Genomic DNA, 24352 nt, shown 5'->3' with positions numbered 1-24352 from the left:
GTCCAAGAGTCACCGCGGCCTGGGACCTGCTGCGAAATGTGACTCACAGTGATGCTCCGGGGTGGTCATGTACGTTCACGGGGCTACGATGGCCAGTTCTCCCCGGAATGAGCACCAGTACACGCCTCACGGTACTCTATCATTTCGCCAACTACATCATCCACATCGTTGGAAACAACGATCGTGTGATTGACCTGAATGTTCTCGCGTGTTCCTTGCCCCTATAAGGGCCACCATACCAAATCCCAGGGATTTTACTTGTTACCTAATATACAACCGTTAACTAATAATATACCTAATATAATGTAAACCCGTGTATAAACTGTACAAATAAATCATATTTTACAAAAAAAAAAGTGCATAAAATGCACCAAAACATAACTACAACTGCGGTGGAATTAAAACACAAAAGAAAGGACAGGGCCAAGCTCCCAGGCTTAACACAGCGAAAACACGGTGCACTACAACGCCAAAATTTATCGATTTCAGTCACGTCGTACCCGGTTGCAGAAGACGAAAATTAAAACGGGGACTGATCCTGCAATGGGTGGTCCATTTTTGTTGCGACTTCTCTTCTGCTCATTAATTTTCCACTGCCACTGCTGCAGCTTGCGGCCATTTTTGTGCTCGCATAGTAAATATATTATGATTTCAAACGAACGCACACGAAAACACCGTGCGGGTCCGGCCTTGATCGGGTCAGCTGTCAACTGGCCAGGAAATCTCAATACGAGGTCAACTGCAACCCGCCCACAACGCGTCGATAGTGATGGCGAGTCAGTTTGAAAAGCAGAATACGAGGGAAAAACAGTCGGGAACTTAAAGGAGGAAAAAAATGAAGCAAGAAAACAAAATGACTCCATTCCAACGCGCGGAGGGAAACAAAAAATACTCTGACACACGAATTAAAATACCATCACCGATGCACCCGATGCATGCCCGAAGGCGAGGCAGCATTGCTCGAACGTGCGCCAGTATAAATATTTATTGACGCTGATAAAACAATATTAATTGAGGTTGACTGGAAAGAGGGTGGAGAAACTGAAACGCTACTGAAATGGCGATGGGGATGAAAATGGTTGGTTGTGCTTCGAAGAACTCCTGTTTGAACCAGAGGGAATCATGAAATGGTGGATTGAAGAGTACACGGTTAGAGCATAAAGAGCAGTAGACAGTATATTCCCAGATCCAATTACTCAAACAACAAAGCTGAACAGTTCGTGCACGTTTGCTGACCTTATTATCAGAAGAAAATTCCAAGTAATAATCCGGGCGTTTGCAAAGGAGCTTATAAAACTTGTTTTTGCCATGTTCTTGTTGTAATGCTGTTTTATTCGATGGAACCACAAATAAATACTTATTAAATACAAATAAATACTAAATAATACTAAATCGTGTCAAAACACTTAAAAACAAAACACATAAATAAGAAATGTTCCAGATTGGTGTAGACGATTCAGATAACTTACATTTCACATCGAGACGACCTTCGACGGCCACGGAACGCGCCGCGTATGACTCGTGTAAGGCGAGACATTTCAGGATGGTTCCGTGCCGCTCTTTGTTAGCCGGAACTTGGACCACGGAAGCGGCCGACCAGGTCCGGGGGTTGTCCGGTTCCGTTGAATTGGTTTGTGGGTGAAGGGGAGACACCTCTTGATCACCTGAAACAGGAACGATTGATTAATTATCAATAATGAGTGTATGGTAGTCATGAATTAGATAACAAATTGGAATTAAAAACTTTAAAGTAAAAACCATAATCAAAGAAGATTCAGATCTCTCCTTCATACTTTGGACTGGTAAGAGAAATATGATTTGGAAGTTACAAACACTCGTTACTTATTTTTTCTCAATTTTATTTTCCCGTCTCTCACTCATCCGAGGATTCGAGGGGCTTGGGCTGAAAATGTGCAATTTTGTAAGTAGACTTGAAGGTGCCAGCACTTTGAAGTGCTCGCCGGTTTGGCCTTTCGGTGAGGGCAAACAAAAAACAGCTGCGAAACATTATTGCATCCACGCGGATGCGCTTTTAACCCGCGTCCTGAGTTTTGCGGACTGAGACGATGTAAAGTATTGCATCCTGGGCAATGTAAACACCCCGCCAAAGGATCCTTCGCTGCGCGCTCGAGTGGCAAGCAAGCCCCTCTCGTAGGGTGCAGATTTTCATTTTAAAATTCCATTAAGCTGCTTTTAATATTCGCCAAGCACATCTCATCTCACACCGTGTGGCTCGCGTTGGGAAAGTGGTTCGTTGGTGCAACGTAGACGTAAACAAAAACTCAATCCTGACGGAGTCGCTCTCGGTGTAGGAAGCTGTGCGGTGGCTGTGTGGACGCATGTGCTGTCGTTTCCAGTGGGATAAATCTGTATTAACCGGAATCGTAACGATGAGTTGGCTCCTAGGAGGCGTGCGTTTTTTACTTCACCACTATCGTGCTTCGGTTTTGAGCTATTCACGATGAATACCAATCATTATTAGTTTTTCTTGAATTTCCAACAGAAGTGCCCTCATCTATACAAACTACTTCTAGTTGCATGATGCAATGCACTTGATGATCATATTCTTCAACTTCTAAAAAATGATCATATTCTTCAACTTCTTGGCGTAACGAATATGTTGGTCATGCCTGCCCGTTAAGGGCTTACGATACTTTTTCCCCTTTTGTACGTAGATAGTCAGAAAAGAGATCATATTGGGCTATTGGATTTACCCAATCATTGGGTTTTTGGGATAGCCGATATTGTTTGTTGCTTTACATTTCCGTTTTACACAAACTCAGAATTTTTCCACACCAGACAAAACTTCCGTGAAGTTCAATTCTGGTGTGAAACGGTTCAACAACCATTCTAACAACCAATAGACACTCTCAATGCTAGCCGTGTAGAGTTTTAACGCTTATGAAAAGCTTCTATTAATTAAATACTACGCGAAGCCTATGTGAAACTCTTTATGGGAAAATTCAACGCAATCCTGAATAAAAACTGTGATGAAAGAACCGACTGGCAACCGGGAAAACTGAACTACTTAATAGCGCACCAATCTATGAACGGTGATGGTTTCCTCGTTGGTTGAAGCTGCTGGAGTTGTGTGATTTTGATTTTTGTTTTTGCGATACGACGAACGTTTTCTACGAATACCGCGAGTATATTTCCAACCACCTTCCTAGAGAACTCTCATTTTCAACGTATGTAGTGGCACAGGGTGGTTTAAACAGAACAACCTGCACAAACCCGCACCCCACGCCGACCTGCACCCTCGTTAGCGATGAGTGGAGCCGGCCACCAAACACCAAATTTGCATATCACTTCAACGGGATCCGGAATCAAGAACCCTCCCGAAATAATACGGTCCAGTGATCCATCCGGGTTCGCCCTGCGGGATGCTTTATGGATGTGATACGAGAAAAGAGAGTGAGAAAAAAAATCGCCGAGGGCAGGTAACGGAAAGACCCCCAGAAAGAATGGAAAGAGGAAAAAACAGGACACAACATAAAAACAGGAAAAACCGAAAGGCGGATTTAAATTTTAAGCTTATTTACGAATCCACCCCACTCATCGCTCGCCTCGTTGGGAGTTCTGGAAAAAAAACTGCGGATGGCTTTTAGCGATGGTTGTTATTTTCCCGCAGTTCGCGTTTCGGTAGGCTTTTAATTTCCACTACCCAACGTGTGTTCGTTCGTGTTCGTTGGGTTTGTTTTTTTGTCATTATTTCATTTTTATTTAGTTGAGTGCGTTGAAATGGAGTAAGAAGAACGGAACTCCTGGAACGATGGTAATTCGGCATTCGTTACTTCTCTCTTAATACCTTTACAGAGAATGATCTGTTAGGTAAAAAAGCTCCATTTTGTTTCAACGTTCACCAGTTTCCAGTGATGCAATCGTTTCGCAAAGAAAGAATGGTGCCTGCAAATACTCCACGTATGTACACACGCTCGAAAGATCGTTCGTTGATAAAAAGTCAATACCACAGCCGGCACGGAAAACCGCGGAGATAGATCTCCCCATAACACAACCGGAAACTGGTGTAGAACGGAAACGGCACCGGTGCGAAAGACGAGTTTTTTAACGGTGTTTTTTTATTTTTACTGCAGTTGCACTAAAAATCGAAATCCATGCTTCGAACCAACGCCGCGTATTGAGTTTGCCGACCGAAAAGTGGATTAAAAAAATGTGAACCGAATTCGCCCGCGAAGTTGGACGATAAAAATCGGTGGTGATGGTAAAAATGATAATGACGGCGATGATGATCATGGCGATACTTACCTAGGAACCACTTCAGCTGCGCCGGCGGGTTTCCGTAGTGCGAGACACACTTTACCGTCGCGACGGCACCGGAATCGACCGTCACGTTGTGGCCGGGCGGAACGTGGACGCCTTCGTACTCTAATCTGGGTCGCTGGGGAGGAACTGCGGAGGGTGAGCGTGGAAGTGCATCGGAAAACTGCATTAGTCGAGTGGATATTGCATTTCATTACGGCTGCAGCCCGCGGTAGGTCGGTCGTTCAGTTCGGTCGGAATAATGAGGGTAAATGGCGGATTTTGCTTTTAATAATTCTTCCCGAAATTGAAGCACTTCGGGCTATTCATAAAAGTGGCTTAAATGAACTACTTTCTGATAGGTACTCAATATTGCATAGGGTATTCATGAAGGCAATGGAAAAGTTTGTTCGATTGAAAAACTACAATCATACAAATCAGTTAAAACAACTTGATGAAATATAATCTATTTGATAACAATTTAAAGCTTGTCGAAATTGTTTGAAATAAATTGTAATGAACGTAATTGCTTTAGCTAGCGTTTGATTTAGTATAAGATTGCAGAGGAATTCTGGTTTTTTAAATAAAAATATAATTTAATTGTGTAACTCTTGGGAATGTAAATAATACTGACCATAATTAAATAACCTTAGAAACGCACCCATCTTTCTTGGCTTGCTAATGTTTTGACCGAAAGAGGCCACATAACGTACTCACCTCGCACCACCAATCGCACCGGCTGACTGGTTAGGGCGTCCTGCGTCGTAAAGTCGCTGGCCGTCACCTGGCACTCCCACAGGCCGTCGTCGAATTCGAGCTGGGCCGCCCGGACCCAGAGCGAGCAGTCACCGCCGACGTGTGCGGTTTGGCCGATGCCGTACTGGCTGGCCCACTCGTACTTCTTCGGGTAGATGCCGACCGGTTTGTTGTCCTTCTGCCAGGAGCAGACGCCACGCTTGTCAATTACTTTGCACACCAGCAGCGCATCCTGGCCCGGGTTCACCTCGGTGTATTTGGGCTGCTCGGCGAACCGCTGCAGTCCTATGGTCACTGTACGAGAAACGAGACAGGGAGCGAGAGAGAGAGAAAGTGTGTGATGAGAAAAATGAAGAAGGCGGGCGAAATGATAAAGAATCGGCCATCCCGGCCAAAACAACGCTATTAGCATCGCAATTAGTCCGGCTTTCGGGGCACTTGGGCCGGCATCTGGTTTGGGAGCCCAGGGAAACGGAAAGAGGCTCAAAACCACCATATGTCTCGCACCGAGCGAGCTTCTGACAGGTTGTGGCTTGGTGAAATATGACTTATCTTATATGAGTGAGAGAAAGGAAGCGGGCGGAAAAGAAAAACATCCGATCCGATGGACCTAAAATTCCTGGCCGACTGCCAACAAACAGCGAATGGAGTAGAAAGCATTGGCAGCCTCTCGGACAAAGAATGTAATGGTCGGATGGTCCTGGAAAATGCCGGAGAACACCGAAATACGCCAGAGGCAAGCCGTTGGCAAGAGAGTAGAAATTTAAAGTAATCGCTTGGACGCAAGATATTTAAATTATGCATGTCCGATTTCAGTTCCCGGTATTGAATTTCTTACACAAGATCCAGGGATGCTTGTTTTTGATCAATTAAAACTTGGATGATGCTATGAATTTTAAATCGGCTACTTCCGAGTAAGCTGTTACCATAATAATATTATCCCAGATCCCTCAATGACACTCAAGCAAGAAGACACAGTGGTAAGACATAAACCATCAGCGATGGTTTGATGTTCTGTTGACAAATTGAATATCAGCAAAGAGTGAAACCCTGGAGGGCACACGATGGTGGGGTTACCATCCCCCCACTCCTGCGAACCGCATCATGATGGGATATTAATGTTCGTAATAAAAGTAAATTAATCACGAAATAAAGACTCGCTCCGGAAGGGGCGTCCCCGGGGACGTGCCGCTTGATTAGGTTTAATTTACGCGCCGCGTATTTATAATCCACGCCATCCAAGTTTTTCGGCCACTAAATCAGACGGCTACAGTCGGCCGCGGATATCCATTATTCAACCAGGCACCGCCGTTCGATGCAAGTGGTGGAAGCAAAAAGGAATGAATATTTAGAGACGCCCAAGCCGTTTCCGGTTGGTAGTCTTTCAAAAACCTATCGTCAACGGTGATCCTTCCTTGCCGGGGAAAAGTACTGCGCCTCGATCGAAGCCGAAACGGGACGAGGACCTTGCGAGGATTCCCCGCTTCCAAACCGGTTTTCCACCGGATTCACTTTCGGTTCGCTTCGTTCCAATTCGGTTCGGGTAATGAGTTTCTCTAGAATTAATTAATCATTGATACACCCTGACATGAACGATTTATTTAAGCGTCCTTCGGTTCCGGCCACGTCGCTTGCAAAACCCCGGCCCCTCTTCCGATAACAAAAGCAACCGAACGGCAAAGGAGATTGCACTGCCAAATAGTGAAGTTATTTGAGGGAAGCGGCGAAGAAGAGTCGAAGGATAACGGAGGCGGACCGGTCGTTTCGGGTTTATCCATTTTTTTTATCACCCTCCGCATTGGTTACAATTTCGATGCGGTTTTTTTTTCCTTTTCTCCTGGTTTGAAAAGCCGTACCGAAAAATGCGCCTGGATTGATCATAGAAACACTGGCCCACAAATCGGGAAATTGGACGAAGTCGTTCCGGGGGGCTGAGATTGGAAAAACTCATGGCCAAAAGGACGGTGGGTCATTTGTTGGTACGCCATCGAACGAGCGCAAGGACGAGGAAGCTTAATGATCGCCGAAATTAAAATTAGCTTCGGGTGTCTCTTAATGTTGCAATTGTACGTTTTCATTCCCCCCCTCCCGTCACGTTTCCCCCCCTTTCTGAATGGTACAATGGCTATGGATTTTCTTTCCCGGCCCTTCCCATCTTCCTCGAGCTTTCGCTCGTTGAATCCTCTTTGTGTGCCTGGCATCGCCCTGTTCAAACTGTTATCGTAACGATGCGATCGTCATTCGGCGCATTTGAATGGAAAAATTTCCAACCGTAAGATTATACTTTCATTTCCTGTGGCTTCACCGACCACTTCACGAGCGCTTCCTCGGTCTCGCCACCGCCCGTAGGAACCGAAAAGGCTAAGAAAACATCGACATCAGAAAACGAGGACCAAAGAGGGACTCTGCGAAAGAACCAGGAAAAATACTGTCCAACGGGAGGAAAATAACATTCCACAGCTCGTGACGTTCGCCAATCCCCGGTTCTCCCCCTCCGGCGGATAAAGGAATGGCGAGTTTTTGTCCCTCCCTTCCCCGTTGCAGAGAAAATGGAACATCGAACGGAAGTTATCCGCTTTTGTCGAGCGCAAAATCGAAAACTGGACGCAATGGCATGAAAAATGCTTCTCACTTCGTCGTTCACCTTCGCCTGGTGTCCTGGCGTCGCGTTCGCTCGTTTGGCTCGTCATTATTTTTCCGAAGTCCTGAATATCGGTCACATTGGGCAGCTTTCGTTTACGCGCTTGTTGTCGTGAGGAGGGTTTTCTCATCTGTTCGTTTATTAAAGCATCCCGCCTGAGCGTGGGAGAAACATTCGGATTGAGTGGAAAATTCAATGCTTTTCTTCTCATTGCTTACCGACTGGATAAATGTCGGTGGTATCCGTTACCGAATTTTCATATCGATACTTCCCTCCCAAACGCGTTCGCTCTACCATAAAACATTTGACCGAAAAAAAAACCTATTGATAACTTTTTTGCCTTTCAAAGAGTTCAAAGTACGAATGCATGCCGACGCGGCGAAGAGTAACTAAACTTACGAAATGCAACCAGTTTGCCGGCACGCCAGTTATGTTAAAGTTTTTCTTTCGCCAAGTTTTGACTCTTCAGCGCGCGGCTGTAGCGTTCTGCTCGTCGGCAAACTCTCTAGCTGCCCACCGGCTAGGGCGAGAAGTGAGAAAAGTTTCCGCAAATGATTCCTTCGATCGATGATGTTTTGTAAATTAATTCCAATCGTTCCGAGATGGTTTGCGGCAATGGGAAGAAATTGTTTATAAATGTTTAGCAAAAGTGGAAAAAGTTACTCCGGGCCAGGGATAACTTTGAAGGACGAAAAATAATAACCATTTCGTCGAAATCGGAAACTTTGAATGTTTCTGTTTGTGCGGCTCAAACAAAACAGTATTCGGTAAAACTTTTCACGTTACCGTTTGATTAAGGGAAAGGCTACACTTCGTGAGCCCTGGGTAAGAGAATTGATTATAACAATTTGAGCAACAAATTGTTCCATGATAGATTTGTCAATGGTGTTTCCGAGAGAGTACCATCCTTTGCAGCTACTTAGACGCATGTGTTTCGTCCCGCTTGCATCATAGAAAATGCAGGCCACGCAGACCCCGACGGGAGCACACGTGATGCTGCACATTTCGCTAATAACTCGCGCCCACATCGGGCGACAATAGGGGCCATCAAAACATGTGCGATAGCACCAAGTGGAGCGCAATGTCAATTGCATTTCGCACGGACCGCGATTCCTCCTTCGGGCTTAAAAATCAGTGCATGTACAATGCTCCCGGTACATTTTCCCGGAGTGCACAAAGCGATGGTTTTTGTTTGGCTTAAATGCTGCTACCAGTGCAAAACGCTCAAAACGTGCGCCCGTGAGTCCACGAGTAGGGCGAGTCAAAAATTGTCCGGAACAGGCAGAAAAACGGGCAAAACCAACGCCTTCCTCGATGGCAGCAAAATGTTCGAAAGAGGATCGCGGCTCGCGAAACAAAAACAAAAACATCCTCCTATGGTCGAGTCCCCGGTCGGGCGGGGGATCGTTTCGACGATACGGCGTGGACGAGTTTTCCCGAGATAGGCGAAAGCGTCGCGCCAGCGAAACTCTATCAACATCATCAGCGGACATCATCCTCGTCTGATGAACGTTTTGCTGCCGCGGGACCAACACTGGACACTGCCACGTCGCTTTTTTGGGCAACGGCCACCGGCTCGGGCGCGGCATTTCGTCGATGGCTCTTTCAGGCTGAAACAGTTGCCCAGCTGTGGGGTGTTGTTTTGTGACTAGGCTTTGCATTTTGAAGAAGCAGCAGGCGAGGACTGGGAAGGACTAAGCGTCGAATCGAAATCGAATGAGTGCAGGATATGTGTCACCGTCGTTTCAACGCGGTCCGGTTTCGAGCTGCACTGTCCATCAAGCGGCGAGGTAGTTTATTTGGTCCCCAATTTTAATTCTGTGGTCATCCACATCCGCCCTTCCCTGGAGGTGCTGACCTGGCCGTTGTTCTCCTAAAACAGTCCAAGGGTGGGTTCTATTCTATTATTTCGGAAGGCTATCTCACAACGGACTTTCCCCAATTGTGGCAGCAGTTTAGGACTTGTATGGCCTTGTTTTTTCCCGACTTGATTTTCCCCATTCTATGGTTCGCCGATCCTACAACTATCCCGCAAAACTTCGATCGTGTTTTTGTTAGTTTTCCGATCGTGGCCGGTTGTATCGGGAAGTTATCCGTTTGTAGGGTCTGGCTGGTTTTTTTGCCCGTGTTTAGTTGCGGTTTTTTTCTCCCCCACCCGGAGCGGGAAAATGACTTTTCTCGGGGGTGGCCCGCGAGTAAGCGATGCTGATTTGGATCTAAAATTCCCTATCGTGCCGTGGAGAGTTTCGCGGTGCCTTTTCTCCCCCAGCGGCGCATAACCTCTTCGCGTCCATCGGTTGGAAGGAGATGTTTATTCGGGAAAGTTATTTAACGCTTCGATGCCCGGAGCCTTCCGCCGGCTCGTACGCAAAGGTAAAATCTGTGGAAAAGGTGTCGAAAAATCGGTCTGATTCAATTACAGTCCCTAGCCTATCGTGTCCTTTTTTTCGTGTTTTCTGCTGCGGTCAACTCTTCTATCGTTCGCAATTCCGAAAACAAACGCCACTTCACGCCATTTTTGGCCGGCCTGGAGTTTCTACGTTTTGCGGTCGTGCACGATTTACCGTTCGGCTTTGATTGGAAAAGTTTGCACCTGCCCGTGACCACGTGTTCTGGTTGCGTGACACGGTTCGCGTCGCGATAACATCCTGCGGGGGGAGGGTTGGTTGGGCAAATGCAAATAAATCTGCGCACCAACCGAGCCCGATGCAACGTTATGATTGTGCCACAAAAGGTAGCTCTGTGTGTGTATGGGATGGTGCATTTTCTAAATGGATTTTATGACTGTTTCCGAGCGGTGGAGATTTGTGTATAGGCTTTTTGTTTCCTTTCGTTTCGTGTGTGTGTGTGTCTGTTTAAACTCGATGGAGCAGGAATAACGTACCTAGCTGACAGATTTATTATCACCTGCATGTGCGGCTCAAAGCTGCACTTCTCGAAATGGATGTTCTAGGTTGAGTTGTTCATCGATATGAGCTTCGGCTTATCCGGTATAAATTCATCTAAATAAGTGGAACAAAAAGCGGGGTAAACAACACCAGACAAAACGTGACGATAGCAGTCACAAACAGATGGAAGCTTAAGGAAAGGCTTTTGCGATTTTAATCAAAATTGTTTTTCGGTAGAAAAATAAACAAAGATTAAAGTTTTCGTTCAACTTTGATATAAACTTGTAAGGCTAATTTTGCTAGCCTATAAATCACAGCAAGGATGATGCGTTTAACTAAGACAACGGAAACTTATTGTGAAAAAAATTAATGAAAAGATTTATCCCAACCAAAGGCGCTGTAGAGTTGAGCTTTCTTTTCTGAACTGAGATTATTTACAAATCCCTCCCGCGTTTGCCGAGTAGTCAAATCTCGCTGAAAAACATCTCACGTAATAACTTTTCCGTTCTAGTCTCGTCCCATCCTTAGGCAGCAAGGAACTACCAGAGGGTCGGTAGGACTTTGTACGCATAATAATTTCACCTCCCCGCTTGTCTCCCATCCAATCGCAGCTTCCGGTTTGAACGAAGCTAAGCCACGAGGTGTCGTTGTGCATTAAGCAGGAATTAAGTCACAACACTCGGCGTCACACGCCAGATGGATGAAAGTTTCCGGGTCGTGCTCTGCAACGAGCCGTAGCCGTGAGTCGTGCGTTTCATCAAAAGCGGAATGAAGAAAACCTCGGCTCAGAAGGTCCGCAGGGTAAGTCAGCAGCTCGCTCGGCTCGCAACATTTAAAGGGAAAAGGTTTGTCATTCGTCCGGCCGGAGGTTTGCTTTGTGGAGCAGCACGCCCGGAGTCCAGTGATTCGCATTTCGGCTCGCGTCATAAAACCCGCAGCCCATCAACCCAGTGACACCTAATATCGTGATGAACTTCATTAACGCACCAGCTTTTCCCGGCTGCAAGCGAACACTCTCGAAAATGGTTCCCGCATTCGAGCATGCGGAGCAGCCTCGAACACTCCTCGGTGTCGTAAAGCTGGAGCGAAACAAACGAGTCCATAAACCATACGTAACTTCTGGCCGAGAACGGCTGGCACCTTCCCCCGCCCCATGTCTTCCCGAGTGTGTGTTCTTGTGGGTGAGAAAGTGCTCCGACCGAGCCTCCAGCCCTAGGCCCAAACACCCAGCTCTAATCCCTCGTAAAACTCCGAATGGAGCAGCCAAGACATCAACTCGCTTAATGTTGCATGTGTTCGAAGGCGGGCGTAACGTGTGTACGTAAGCGAAAATCAGTGAAGCATCGCCGCTCGGGCCTTGTGGGGAAGGACAGGGAAGGATTTCATGGTGGAGGCGCATCACGATGATGGTTATGATGGGCCCTAGCCCGAAAACTGCCCGAAGGAATCATAAATTCCAGTTCAACACCATCGACGAGTGTGCGAGTGAAAGCAGACGCGTCCGGGTTCGTAATGTTTCAGATTTATGCTCTTCAGCATTCCAATCGGAAGCACTCAGGGAGCGGCGAGGGGTAAATCACTAGCCATTTTAAAGGTTCTGAATCCATTTCCAATGCCCACATGCATATGTATGGGGATGGTTCAAATGGAACGGAGAGTTTCGCCAAAGAACACCCTAAGGATCATTGTGTAAACCTTTCGGATTGAATGGTTTGTTCATTTTTCACCCCGGAACCCAACCCAGCGCGATCATTCATTTTCCTCACAAACCAACACTCTACCGAGATCCGTTTGTTGTGGAAAATTTCTTCCGAATGTAATATTCCAACCCGGCGGGTCCGTTTCAACGTGTGCTTTCTCTGTTTGGGAAAATGCCACGGATTCGGGCCACATTCCATCAATTTCTATACCGATTCGCAATGGTTTCGATTGCTCCCCGATTGCACTTGCCCATAAAGCTCCGCCAGTCCCGGGGATCAAACGGGATGGGAAAATAATAATGTAGCAGTAAGCAGAAGAAAAACAAGAAGCGAAATAAAAGAACACCATTCCAGCGTGTGCCATTTTTATAGTTTTTCATTTTTTTTTTTTTGCTCTGCAACGATGAAAATTCTCCACCTGCAGCGTGCGGAGTTGGTGCGGAAGCGATGGCCAAAAACTCCCGGAAAGTTATAATATGTGCTGCCCTGGTTTTTATGTGCTATTTCACTCCGTGAGTGCTCCCGGGGGGGAGATTTTCAAATTGGAAAGCACCATCAGTTGGAGCAGGCGGGGGTTGTGAGGATGAGAGCGGAAGAGGGACGGTGACGCCATGGTGCGAGATGAATCGAAGCTGGCAACCGAGCCAAGCCTCCGAGCTCCGACGTCCGGTAGCCGCAGTGTCGAGGATATTAATGATAACGTTTATGGGAAAAGTTTACCATTCACCAATGGAATGGGGGAGCGGAAATGAATCTCTTTAGGTTCGGAGGCGGTGCGGACGAGGCGTGGGCCGTGGTTGCGGGAGGGCTTGGTCGCACCCCGTGTGCTCGTATCGAATGGATCAAATGCCAGCATATCCTGCTGACCTGAACCTTCCTTTTTCGGGCACATCAAGGAGAAGTCCAAGCCAAACGGAGGTCACTGCGGGGGGGGGAGTGACGTTGCTATCGGACGCTTCACTTTTATCCGACACCTACGTCACTCCAACGAACACACGTACAAACACACCGCTTGTCGGTGGACTTTTCCCCTTCATCAGAATGATAACTCCGCATGAAACCGAATAATATGGGACGCTTATTATGTTGCGATGATATTAAAACGGGAAAAGATATAAAAACAATTTCAGAAAGCGTGGAAATGGATTTCTATAAACATTACGCTTTATATGTTTCATATTTGTTGGTCATGGAAATGTCTTATTTATTTTTTCTACTAATTTAAACCGAATTGGCTTGCATTGCTTGAGTACCAACTGTGTAACATCAAGTAAGCTTCGTTTCATAGTGTTTTCTTTTTAATTTTGATTATTTTCCTTCCGCCGTTCAAGTCAAGTTCGAGCGAAAGTTTTCCTTTACGAACCACATTCGGTTCACGTGTGAATACTATCATCATCGCAAATGCCATCTCCCATTGTGCATCGTTCGAGAAGAGTTGTTGAAAAGGTTGCCACCGCCCGTGACATGTTGGCCTTTCCTTTCCTTTTGGTCAAGTTGGCTCAACTTTACTTCTCCAGTAGGGGGCCAATTGTTCCCCGTCCATTGAGCCAAAGGTCGGACGTCGATCTTATGCTGGCTGTTTTTTGCTCCCCCCCCTTTGCAAGGAATGGCTACGAAAACGGTCCGTAATGGATCGTTTGCTATGCTTCTGGAAATGGCAGCATCATACTGGAAAGTTCCGAGCTGACTGAGCTCGTGCCGCTTTGCCAGTCACGGAGCGGAAGGAACGAGATTCGAATCATCCGCTTGTCTAGAAGAGGAACATTGTCCGTAACGCATTCCGTTTCCTTTCGTCCTGCAACAGCGCACCCACACATCGGTACTTGCGTGCCTGATGGTGTATCAATATTTGAAAAATCAAATTAGTCACATTTATTCCTTTCCGATCGGCTTCCGACCATCTCCCCATTTTCCCGGCGTGCCCGGAACAGCACAACCGTGCGTCGTTCGTGTTTTTCCGTCGGCAGGATCCAGGGCCAGCAGTTTGCCGAACCGGATCGACCCCGTGTTGAACACACAAGCGCACATGGGGATGGAAATAAAGAAGAAAACAAACAAACACCCCCAGCACCGGTGGAAGGTTGGTGAAAACATTGGACGGTATTTGCCGTAATCAATCAGCATTTGCAAATTCAATAATACCGCTTGAAAATAAGCTGCCTCGCATTTTCCGTGCCACGCCGTGTCGAGTGCGTGTTTTTCTTCCGTTTTTCCGGCTCAGCTATAAAGCTGGTGTTCGGTTGAGCAGATGCTCGGCGGGGCACTTTTCCCGGAACCGAAGAAAGTCTAGAAGAACAAAATGCTCAAAAAGTATGTTCACCTGAAAACGGGGCACAAGGATTTGCTGTATCGAGGAAAAACACATCATGCTCGAGGATTGGGGAGAGATTGCAGGAAGGGGTACAAGAGTGCCCCATTTCCCACTCCTCTTCCTACAAGTTCTGGTAATGATCCATGACTCCAAGAAACATAAGCACACAACCTTGGCCTCCCATGAAAGCACGTGCTTTTTTATGGATAAAGCCATCCTCTTGTTTTAACCTCGCACACAGGTGAGTAAGATTTAGCGAGCTGATCCAATTAGGCACACGGTGTTTGATGATCAACATACACCTTAAACTAATTGCTGCCGACGCCGGCGTTGGAGAGCGCGGGGGTGGAAAATTCGGGTACTAAAACATGGTTTACGGTGAAATTAGGTTAGCGCGCGTCGCGTGCGGAGCGCTGCTGATGGATGATTGCTAATTTTCCTTTCCTAGTACGGTGGAAAACAAATGGTGGCGATGTCACAAGCAATGATTGGAACGAAGGTGTCTATCACGCTTGCAAACAGGATAAGGATGTTAGTAGATCATTTACATTGTAGATCATTAATTTGTTTTCGCCAATGAGATTTTTGTTTGTAGAAAGCGCAATTGAAGGCACCAGTTATTATTAAAGGGAAGTAAGTGCTTTAAAAACGCAGTTTCGTGACATAATGTTTGAATATTTATATAGCATAAACCAGCATTAAACCAGAAATTTAATTTTAAAATGTTTTTGAAGTTATGGCAATCCACTTCAATTTCTACGCGCTCAAAATAAGTATCTCTGGTCAGATATCATTATTTTGATTGTCATGGAATGTCCCAATTCCATAATCATTTCCTGAGTAGGCAAAGGAACACGGTAAAAAACCGGAGATATTTTATTTGACAAATTTTTCCCTTTTAACGTGCTCCAAAAATAACCACAACGAGGAAAACCCAACAATGTCCCATCGCTCAACCAAAGATGGTTTATGCTAAATATTTGCTGATTGCTTTACGGAATGGTTGAAAATGGAAATTATTATAACTGGCGGGACTAGCAAAGGGAGTATAATTTGCGGCTGAAATCACCGCGATAATACACCCGAACGAAGTGACAGCCAACGAGCTGACGGAGCGCCTCCAAAAGAAAGCTCCACCCCCCGGGGGGAAAAACGAACGCGAAACAATTCGCCGACAAGCGACAAACTTCACGACGATGACGAAGAAATGGAACGAATAGCGAAAGTTATTATCATAATTTATCTGCCAAGGTAAATTTAAACCTTTGCGAGCGAGAGAAAAAAAAGCGGAATGGGATGATGGTCGAGTTGGGCCACGCTTGGGCAAGATTATGTTAAAGATTTGGGCTGATTGAATATTCGCAACTTTTTCCATCTCGCCAAAATCGGCTTTCGGCGGCGCCCGCTAGTTGCTAAGCGTGTTAAGATTGTTTCCGCGCGGACTTGAATCCATTCCATCGAATGGAAAGCTCCTTAAGACTGGCACCAGGGGGAAGTGACGGAGGAAAACGGTGCAGGAAAGGTGGCTGGATGATGATGGGATCGAGTTGAGCTGAAGGGATGATCAAAGCGAAAACTGTTAGGATGGGATGTGCGGTACACGTTCTCCAATGAAATACTTCACCGTTTCCCATCGTTGGGAATAGTTGGGTTTTTGGTGCTCTTGTTACTGCTTGCACGCTAATCTGTCGCCCGCGCCCAACGCGAACCGAAGGTAAATACCCATCATCGTCCGCCATTGCGCTCGGGAAGTTAATTTTGACTTTCGGCTAATTTTCCTCACTAACGAGATGCTTTTGTTCGTAAGAAATTAAGCATCGGGAAGGGATTGGAGGCAGCAGCCAGCTGGTGCCAGGACGAAGTTTGCGAGCGGCTGATGAAACTGCATCTGGCATGGGACTTCGAAACATGGTGCGGGGGAGAGCGATTCACCGAGCGCGTTATTTTTCCGTGATGGAAAAAATGGCGCAGAAGGTTTCGGGTTGGGATTTTACGCCCGGGCGATGGATGCCAACTCAAATAATAAAGTAATCTATCCCACCGTGACTGGAGCCGCGGAGCCTCATCTGTCAAACGAAAAGCGCACCGCAAGAACTCATCCGGCGGTGGAAAAGTTCCTTAAAAGCTCGCGCAGAAGCAGATTGCCCGGAAGCCTTGGATAGCGCGCTGGGAAGAACACTGGTGATGATAATTGCACCGAACTAACTTGTTTACGAAGTTTATTGCGCGCAGCGGGCAACTCTTCGGCAAACTGGGCTGAGAGAGGCTGCATAGGGTGCATCTGGTGCACAACCTGGTGCGAGATACGGTTGAGTGTTTGCGAATGGTTAGTTTAACCAAAGTCAGACTTGTGGTGCATAGGCGAGCGATGGCTGAACAACTTAGACAGGTGATGAAGCAGAGATGACTCCACAAATTGGGAGAGTGTGCATTAAGGAACTTTTTAGTTTCCTAAGCATTTATTAAATATTATGAAATGTGATTGACGTTTTACATTTTTTTCGTAAATTTTCATGAATTTGCCAACAAAAATAGTTCGATTATTGAATATTACTGATATGTCCGAATTATTTATACCTAGTTGCAGAATATCAACGAATGAATTCATAAGAATGCGAAGAATTTTAATGGGTTGTGCATGATTTTTAATTCTCTTTTAGCAATTTCAAGAAGAGTCCAATGATCCCTTCAACCATCGAGCGGTTATTTAATGTCGCGATGGGGTAGAAACTACTACGACGAAACCTCTCGTAGTGTGTCGAGCCGGAGTGAAATCACCTCAAAACCCGTTGGCTCGGTGCCAGCGCGCGAGTGAGGTCAGCTCGACGGAAAAAAGATCCATACGACCTCCGGTATCGTTTAAGGACTGTTCAGCGGGAAAAGGAAAAACCAACATAAGCCCGTCGGCCGCCAGACGAACTTTCAATACGTTGCTCTCGCCACGCCAATAACTACCACTACGCTCTAAGCGGCTTAAGTAGTTTCACTTGAGTGCCACACCAGAAGGCTTCGCCGCCGCTATGGGGTGGCGCCAAAATTGACTGCGGTCGTCGTCGTGTGGCACGCCCGGTCTTCCCAGCGACCCCCGATCATGACACTCCGGCGTTTGCGGCCACCGGAGAGTGCTCTGAGCTACCCTTCCCGCCGCACTTCCTGGGTGAAATGAATAAATTAGCATAACACATGTACATGAGCATCTTCGTTTAGCGCATATTTTCAGTACGGTGCGATGCGACGTCCCTCGCTCCCCGTTGGAGTCTCGGAGGGTGCCGATGCGTGTCGAGGTTAATGTACTACTGCCGGCCGGAGCGGTTGCATGAAACGGTTTCGCTCTAAAAACCAACCAGTGCTCGGGGTCCGGTCGGGAAATGGTGACCCGATGGAAAGCTTCCAGCACGGGATGACCACAGGGTCATCTAGACCAGGCCGAGTGGGGAGACGGACCACCGCCCCCTAGAGAATCCCACCCACTCACACCGATTCGGTTCGAGTTTTCCCTGGAAACGAATGCTCGTGTTCTATGTTTTGCTTCCGCAGAAGTGCAACGCAATTCGAAGACACAGCGCGCTGTTGTAGAGAAAGTTTTTCAATTCCGATGCAGCGTTCGCCCCAAAATCAACATGCTCTCGCAAAAGCGCCGCTCGACCGGGCATAGTTTGAAGCGGTTTTGCTACGGTTTTGCAGGCTGCAAATGTGGAAACGCGAGTTGAAAGCCTTCGGGAGGCGGCCTCCGTTTGGGGTGAAAATGGCAAACTTTTCCGTGTACGGCAGCCGGGACCGAGAGGTATTCACTTTGACACTTTGAGGAAAATGTGTAGAACAAATGGAGTTATGAAAATATGTTCCTAACGGTCATGCGTGTTATGCCACAAATCGTTCGACCATGTGGCAGATTGTTTATCTACTTGTTATCAAAATAATGATTTATAGCTTCGTTTTTCTTTCGAAAACTGCATAAATTTGGAAGAATGGTAGAATTTACTTTGAAAAGGATCAATTAAATCTGTGGTTGAGATGAATTAAAATAATGAACAAACTCGTGTTAATATTCGTTGATTAAAATCTCAAAATTGGATCAAATGAATTAATGCTCCAAAGTTAAGTGAATCGGTTACGTTTTTGTTAATCGGGGGATTTCCTTTTTAATATAAATGGAAAGTAGACAAAGCCTTTGAAGTGGTCTGCTCCAACGCCAACCCCGAAAGCGCTCTGTTAAACACGAAAATCCATTTATTACACGACGCCCTGTCTTCAAAGTGACAGACAAGCGACACCTTAACCCATCTTGCGTAGTGTCAAGGAATAATCTTCACTTCACACAATCCTGGGGTCCACCCTTATCATACATCGCATGACGCGAGATTAGCGTTGACAAGCATTTCGGTAGCATTCCTTTTCCGACTCTGTCGAAACCGAGCTGCTAAAAATGGGGAAAAACCCCTCACATACGCATACACACAGAAATTCGCCGCGGTCCACATGTGACATTAGTTTAACAATTACGTCCTAATGTCTCTATTTCCGTGTCCCACGCGTCCGGAATTCGGTTGGATGAAAGGTTGGGCAGCATATGCCGCCAGGAGTGTGGATTCTTTCATCTCTACCGCAAAACCCTCCGGGGGAACGGAAACCGGTGGCGGGTTGGATCTTTCCCTCAAGACGTCGACGGCGCCGACGACGAAAACGACGACGGTTCGGCTCGGTGGAGAAGAAAATCAAAGCGAAAATCTCCGTGCCCGGAATGTGTGCGGATGGGAAAATTAAATTAGGACGGTTTCATTTGTTTATGATTTTGGCATATATATTTTCATTCAATTTCCTGCCACTCACGTGCCCCACTACCGGGCGCCTCAAGATGCTGCCAGATCAAGCTGTCTGCCGGCGGGGTTTCGGGCGGGTGCGTGAGGCAATAAGCGTGCGATGATGGCATTCGGCACTGATTTGCATGTTCGCACGCGTGCCGGTAGCCATCCCCAGCGCGGGAACCTATCATCTTATCTCCGGCACGGGCCGATCCGGATGTTTTCCCCGGGTTGGGATTAAATTTGGAGCGTTCCCCTCGTTTTCCACTAACCGAACGCGATGTCTTAAGTCGTCACATGCTTCTCACTATCGCTTGTGAAGCGTAGGGATCCGACATAACCTGCATACGCTTTCGTGCCTTCGATTTTGATGGAGTTGAAACGCGGTTGGGGTATTCTAATTTTAATCAAGATTTTAAGCTGAATAATAAATATCTGTCGGTTCGAAGCGAGCGTTTCTTCACCCTACTGACGTACGTCGCTCCAGAAACTAATCCTCCCGAATCGCTTCCAACGGTTTGGTAAAAGATGTTCCCCGGAGATGGTTTCCAACCGGGTACGGTAAGAAATCCTTTCGTACACATTCTCAGTGTTTTAGCCGGACACAACCGCAACATACTATTCGCATAGTTTCTCAGAAAAGGGTAACGGCATGAAGGATTTCATCACGTCCAAAAGCGTATGGTTCGGGAATGGTTGGAGGAATGGCTTTTTGCGGATATTTGACCAACATACGATACGCTTTGGCAACCGGGAAAACTCCTCAACATATGTTTTTTCCCGTGATCCGGAACATCCTTTCTGCCATCCCGCCACACCCGAATCCCTTTCGGCAGTTTCGGTTCGTCTAATTCGGATGTGTGTATTTTTTCTCGATAGCAATCAGACGATATTTGTGTGGCGTGTTTTTTTTTTTTTTTTGCTCCAGTGCCCATCGTTATGTTGGCAGTTCTTTAGTGTTTTGGTCTCCCCTTTTTTAGCTTTAGTTTAGATATGTATTTTTCTTTCCTGCACGTAGCTCACCAAAACGGGTTCCTTCACTTTGGGTTTGCGGGGCTTTTTGATACAAAAAAGAAACTACGTGACGTCACGCATGGCATCCCGATTCGGAAGTCCGCCGTAGTTCCGGGTGTGGCGGGAATCTGTGTGCCTTGTTTTACTCATCACATCACATCGGTCTAACGGAGAGCGTATGGCACTCAGGCACACCCCGAGCCGGTTTGACCAGATGTGTGCCCCGAAAGACGAAAGAAACCTACGAAAAATGATGCTTAAAACCGTCGCGTCAATCAACGGGTTCTTTCTTCGCCGGTTCAGATTATGTTTGCCAGCCGCCGGTCGGTTTATGCTTATTGTACCCCACCCACTCCCGGGAGTGCCGGTTACGCCTCGATCTCTCCGCTTCTTGGAGATAAATGTATCATGGTGTCACCGGAAAACCCGGAGAAACCAAACCTCGGTCTGTCGTTTCTTTGGGAGCGGCATCACGCCGGCCGAAGCTGGGTGGAAGCTGGCGCCGTTTCAAAGGCGTGGATGGTTGATGCGTGCTGAGTTTTACAAATGACCCACCCGAGTGGCCCCGAAAAAGAAACTAGACCGCCTGAGGCCATAAGGCGGGAGTGTCGCGTACAAATTGGGGCTCGTGCGCCAATGAACGAAGTCGATGGACGCATAAGAATAAGGTTCGCAACGCACCTTCCCCATCGCTCCCAGCTTGGCCCAGTTTCCAACGACCAACTGGGGTATGTTCTTCTCCTCGAGTGGGTTTGGGCAGTGGTAAAAACTAAACCACACGCGTCATGCATGCTGCCTTGCGGTGGCACTTCTGATGCATTCGTGCGTGAAAATATGATTCTCTCAAACGGGGACGATTCGCGTTTTTCCCCCTCTATTTATTGAAGCATTGTTTCATCCGCTTCGGCTTTGTTCATACTTCCTAACCCCTCACCACGTTCCAGATCATCCATGGCGAGGGGGAAAAAAAGGTCCACCGACATCACCGAGATCACGAAGCATAGCAAATGTTTTATTGGCTTGCGGTTTCGTTTGGCAATAATCATAGTTTGAAATATTCCTAGCCCATGTTTAGTCCTTTTTTTTTTGTCGGCAGCGATCCCGACCCCAAAAATAAAAAAAAAGAATGTACTTTTATCCTCCGCTGGATGCTACGGATGATGCGGATATGGGTTGACAAGCATATCATCCGTGACACGATGCCGTTGGCACGCAATCGTCGGTGTACAGATGCAATGAGCAGAACGAAATGTTCAGTGAAACCCGTGGAGCGATGCTTACGATTATGGGCTTTGATTTTTATATGGATCGAGAAAATGTGGCTTTTAATTTGATTGTTCGATCGATTACGACAGTTTTGATAGCTTATGAAAAGAAATCGTTACTCATCGTAGATGTTATTTTAGAAATTTTATTACATCAATACTTATGTGAAAACCATCACATGATAGTGAAAATCTAAATAAATATAAAGGAAACTTTCATTTTACTTTGAATAATTTAATTTAAATCCTATGTATACGATTCTATTAACAAAACTCACAAGGATCAAATCACCCTGCGTCGAAGAGTCAACATGCTTCTGGTTTATTTATTTACCTCCAGGAATAACCTTCCGCCCAGTTTACGGTACGGTTCAATAATTTGCAATCTAAATTGAAGAGATGCCGTCAACGTTACTGGCACGTCCCTGTGGTGCGCCCTTTTGCGAGAGCACGTCCCGCCAGCAGCTGCCTTCAATTCCGTATCCGGTGCACGGCTTGTGGCCACCGGAGAATGTCAGTCGAATGTCAACCAAGCCGAACCCGCGGGGTTTGCCATTTGCTCGACGCTCCGTCGGCAAGTTCGTTGCAAATCACGGCTCTGTGGTTTTCTATTTCGCGCCAACTGGAACAAATGCTGCATTACTGCTCGATCACTCGTATCAGGCCGCGTGTGGTGGTAGAATGCGTCCCCGGCATGTGTTCGCCCGGGTTGAATAAACAATCGCTCCACCACATATATCAATTACATCGCGTTCCGAGCGATGGGCGCTGGTTCCGGACGAGTCGTGGCCGTTGGCAACACGAATCACACAGTTTTATCGCGTAGGTTTTTGCAGGTGATTTAATTTGCTTTTCTCATGAATAGTATGCCAGAAAATTATAAAAGGAATGCTTAGGGTGGCCTTAGAATAATTATGTATGCATCTTTGGAAGCTTAGTATGTGTTCTGATTTCTTCTTAAACATTTTCAAATCCAATCATTGACATAGTCAATAGGGCGAATATTATTAAATCCGTCATAATATATTGTTAAAGAAGAATAAGTTGTAAAAATAATTCTGTTTATGCTCGATAGAGGTACATAAACAAATAGATTATTTAAAGGTTGTGTTTCACTATTGTGTCATCTTTGGTTTCCTAAAAGTGATTGACAGGGTAAAACTTTGTATCATAAACGTTATGGCATGTTACGAGCGTTACTAGACACGGAGCGCCGATATTGCAATGCAACCAAAAGAAAAGCAAGCTTCTTCCTAGAAGCAAACGGTACCGAAAACGGCGCACATCACGCACATGTTCGTGCGTCCCGGCTATAAATCCGGCCATTTTTCGCTGCATCTCGCGATTGCATCATGTGCCGACGATTTGGCGCTAATGGGAGGGTGAGAAAAATTAATTCTTCCCGGCCGGTAAAGGTAGCAAAAATTAAGCGAGTCACTGCGAGTCACGCTTGCGCGAGGTAAAGGTAGAGATTAGCTTGGTAGAGTTTTCGTACAAAACTGCATTATGAGTCTCCACCGCGTTACGTTTCGTCGCAATTCGTTAGTTTTATTTCATTGCTTCGGGTTTCTTTTGTCATTCCGCAAGATGTAGTTCTAACGGCACATAAATTCTAACGGCTTCCGAAAGGAGGACGACACAAATGCCGCCAGCAAATGGAAACCCAGTGCTCACGCTCTGGATGGATAGTAAAAAGTTTAATTAATTGTGCCGTCAGGGAGCGGGCGTAAAAAATGGTGTGTAATGTTTGTAGGTTCTTATCATGACAAAAAGCAAAAGAAGAGCATAAGCCCCTTGCAATAGTTCTGCAGCATGGCGGAACCGCGCCATTGCACTGCGCGGTTGTGGCACCATTTCGAAAGTTTTCACCGAGAAACGGGAGCGTTAAGCGGCGTGACGGAAGTGTAGTACGTTCTTCATCACGAACAGCCCCGACATTATGAAGGTTTTTTAAATATGTTGGCTAACGTTGTCACAAGGTAGCACTCATACGACCAAGTGAGAAATGCAATGAAAAATAATGATTACTTGCGGTGAAGGATAAAAAGAGCAGCACTACCATAGTTTGGGAGGTAAAAATGCGTGCATGGAACCGATATGCAATGGAAAGTAAAATTGACATAAATTCTGGGTAAGCATCGAAGGTTGTACCACTCTTTTCTAACATATAAATTAATTTATAAACTAAAACGATTTTAATGGCCATTTTTAACATTTTGTTTGTTACAGTTTGTTTTTCCTTCTTTTTTTGTGATTTATCCTCTTCTTCGAAACTGTTCGAACAACTTCATCAACATAATCGATTTGTAACAGGACTTCAAACAGCGAAGTAAAAACCAACCAATAAAGAGTTAGAAGCTAGTAGAACGAGTGGGAAAAATACAATTCGAATATTTCCATCATCCAGCGAACTCAGAGCAAAGCCAGACGAAACAGGCCCGCAATTTGCCGGAGGATGTGCCAGCTTCCCATGAAAAGCCACCCTGAAGTATCAGGAATGGCAAAGGGAAAATGGACCATAAAAGGAAAATCTGCTGAACGACGCAATATTGGGCCGCTGCGCGATATGTGTGTTGGCGGCGATCGATGATGGTCACGTGGCGGGGTGGATGGCGAGCGGTGCGGGGAACGGACGACCCGGAACGACCGAATGACCGAATAAATGGCCATGGTCCATCAATGTTGGCCCACGAATGCGTGCCCAGTGGACACCCG

At 46.4% G+C, this 24352-nt stretch overlaps 1 protein-coding gene across 1 annotated transcript in view; it reads right to left on the bottom strand.

The window, feature by feature from the left end:
• The window catches only part of LOC131261290 (uncharacterized), a 103283-nt gene that overhangs the window by 55022 nt on the left and 23909 nt on the right, over positions 1–24352 (bottom strand). The window contains exons 2-4 of the mRNA XM_058263290.1: positions 4978–5310; positions 4267–4410; positions 1470–1664 (exon numbers count right to left, since the gene is read on the bottom strand). Coding sequence (XP_058119273.1) covers positions 1470–1664; positions 4267–4410; positions 4978–5310 — 672 coding nt within the window. The remainder of the gene's footprint in view (positions 1–1469; positions 1665–4266; positions 4411–4977; positions 5311–24352) is intronic.

The sequence above is a fragment of the Anopheles coustani genome, chromosome 3 (assembly GCF_943734705.1).
Source record: "Anopheles coustani chromosome 3, idAnoCousDA_361_x.2, whole genome shotgun sequence".
NCBI classification, from domain to species: Eukaryota; Metazoa; Arthropoda; class Insecta; order Diptera; family Culicidae; genus Anopheles; species Anopheles coustani.
This window is presented reverse-complemented; position numbering and strand designations above follow the sequence as displayed.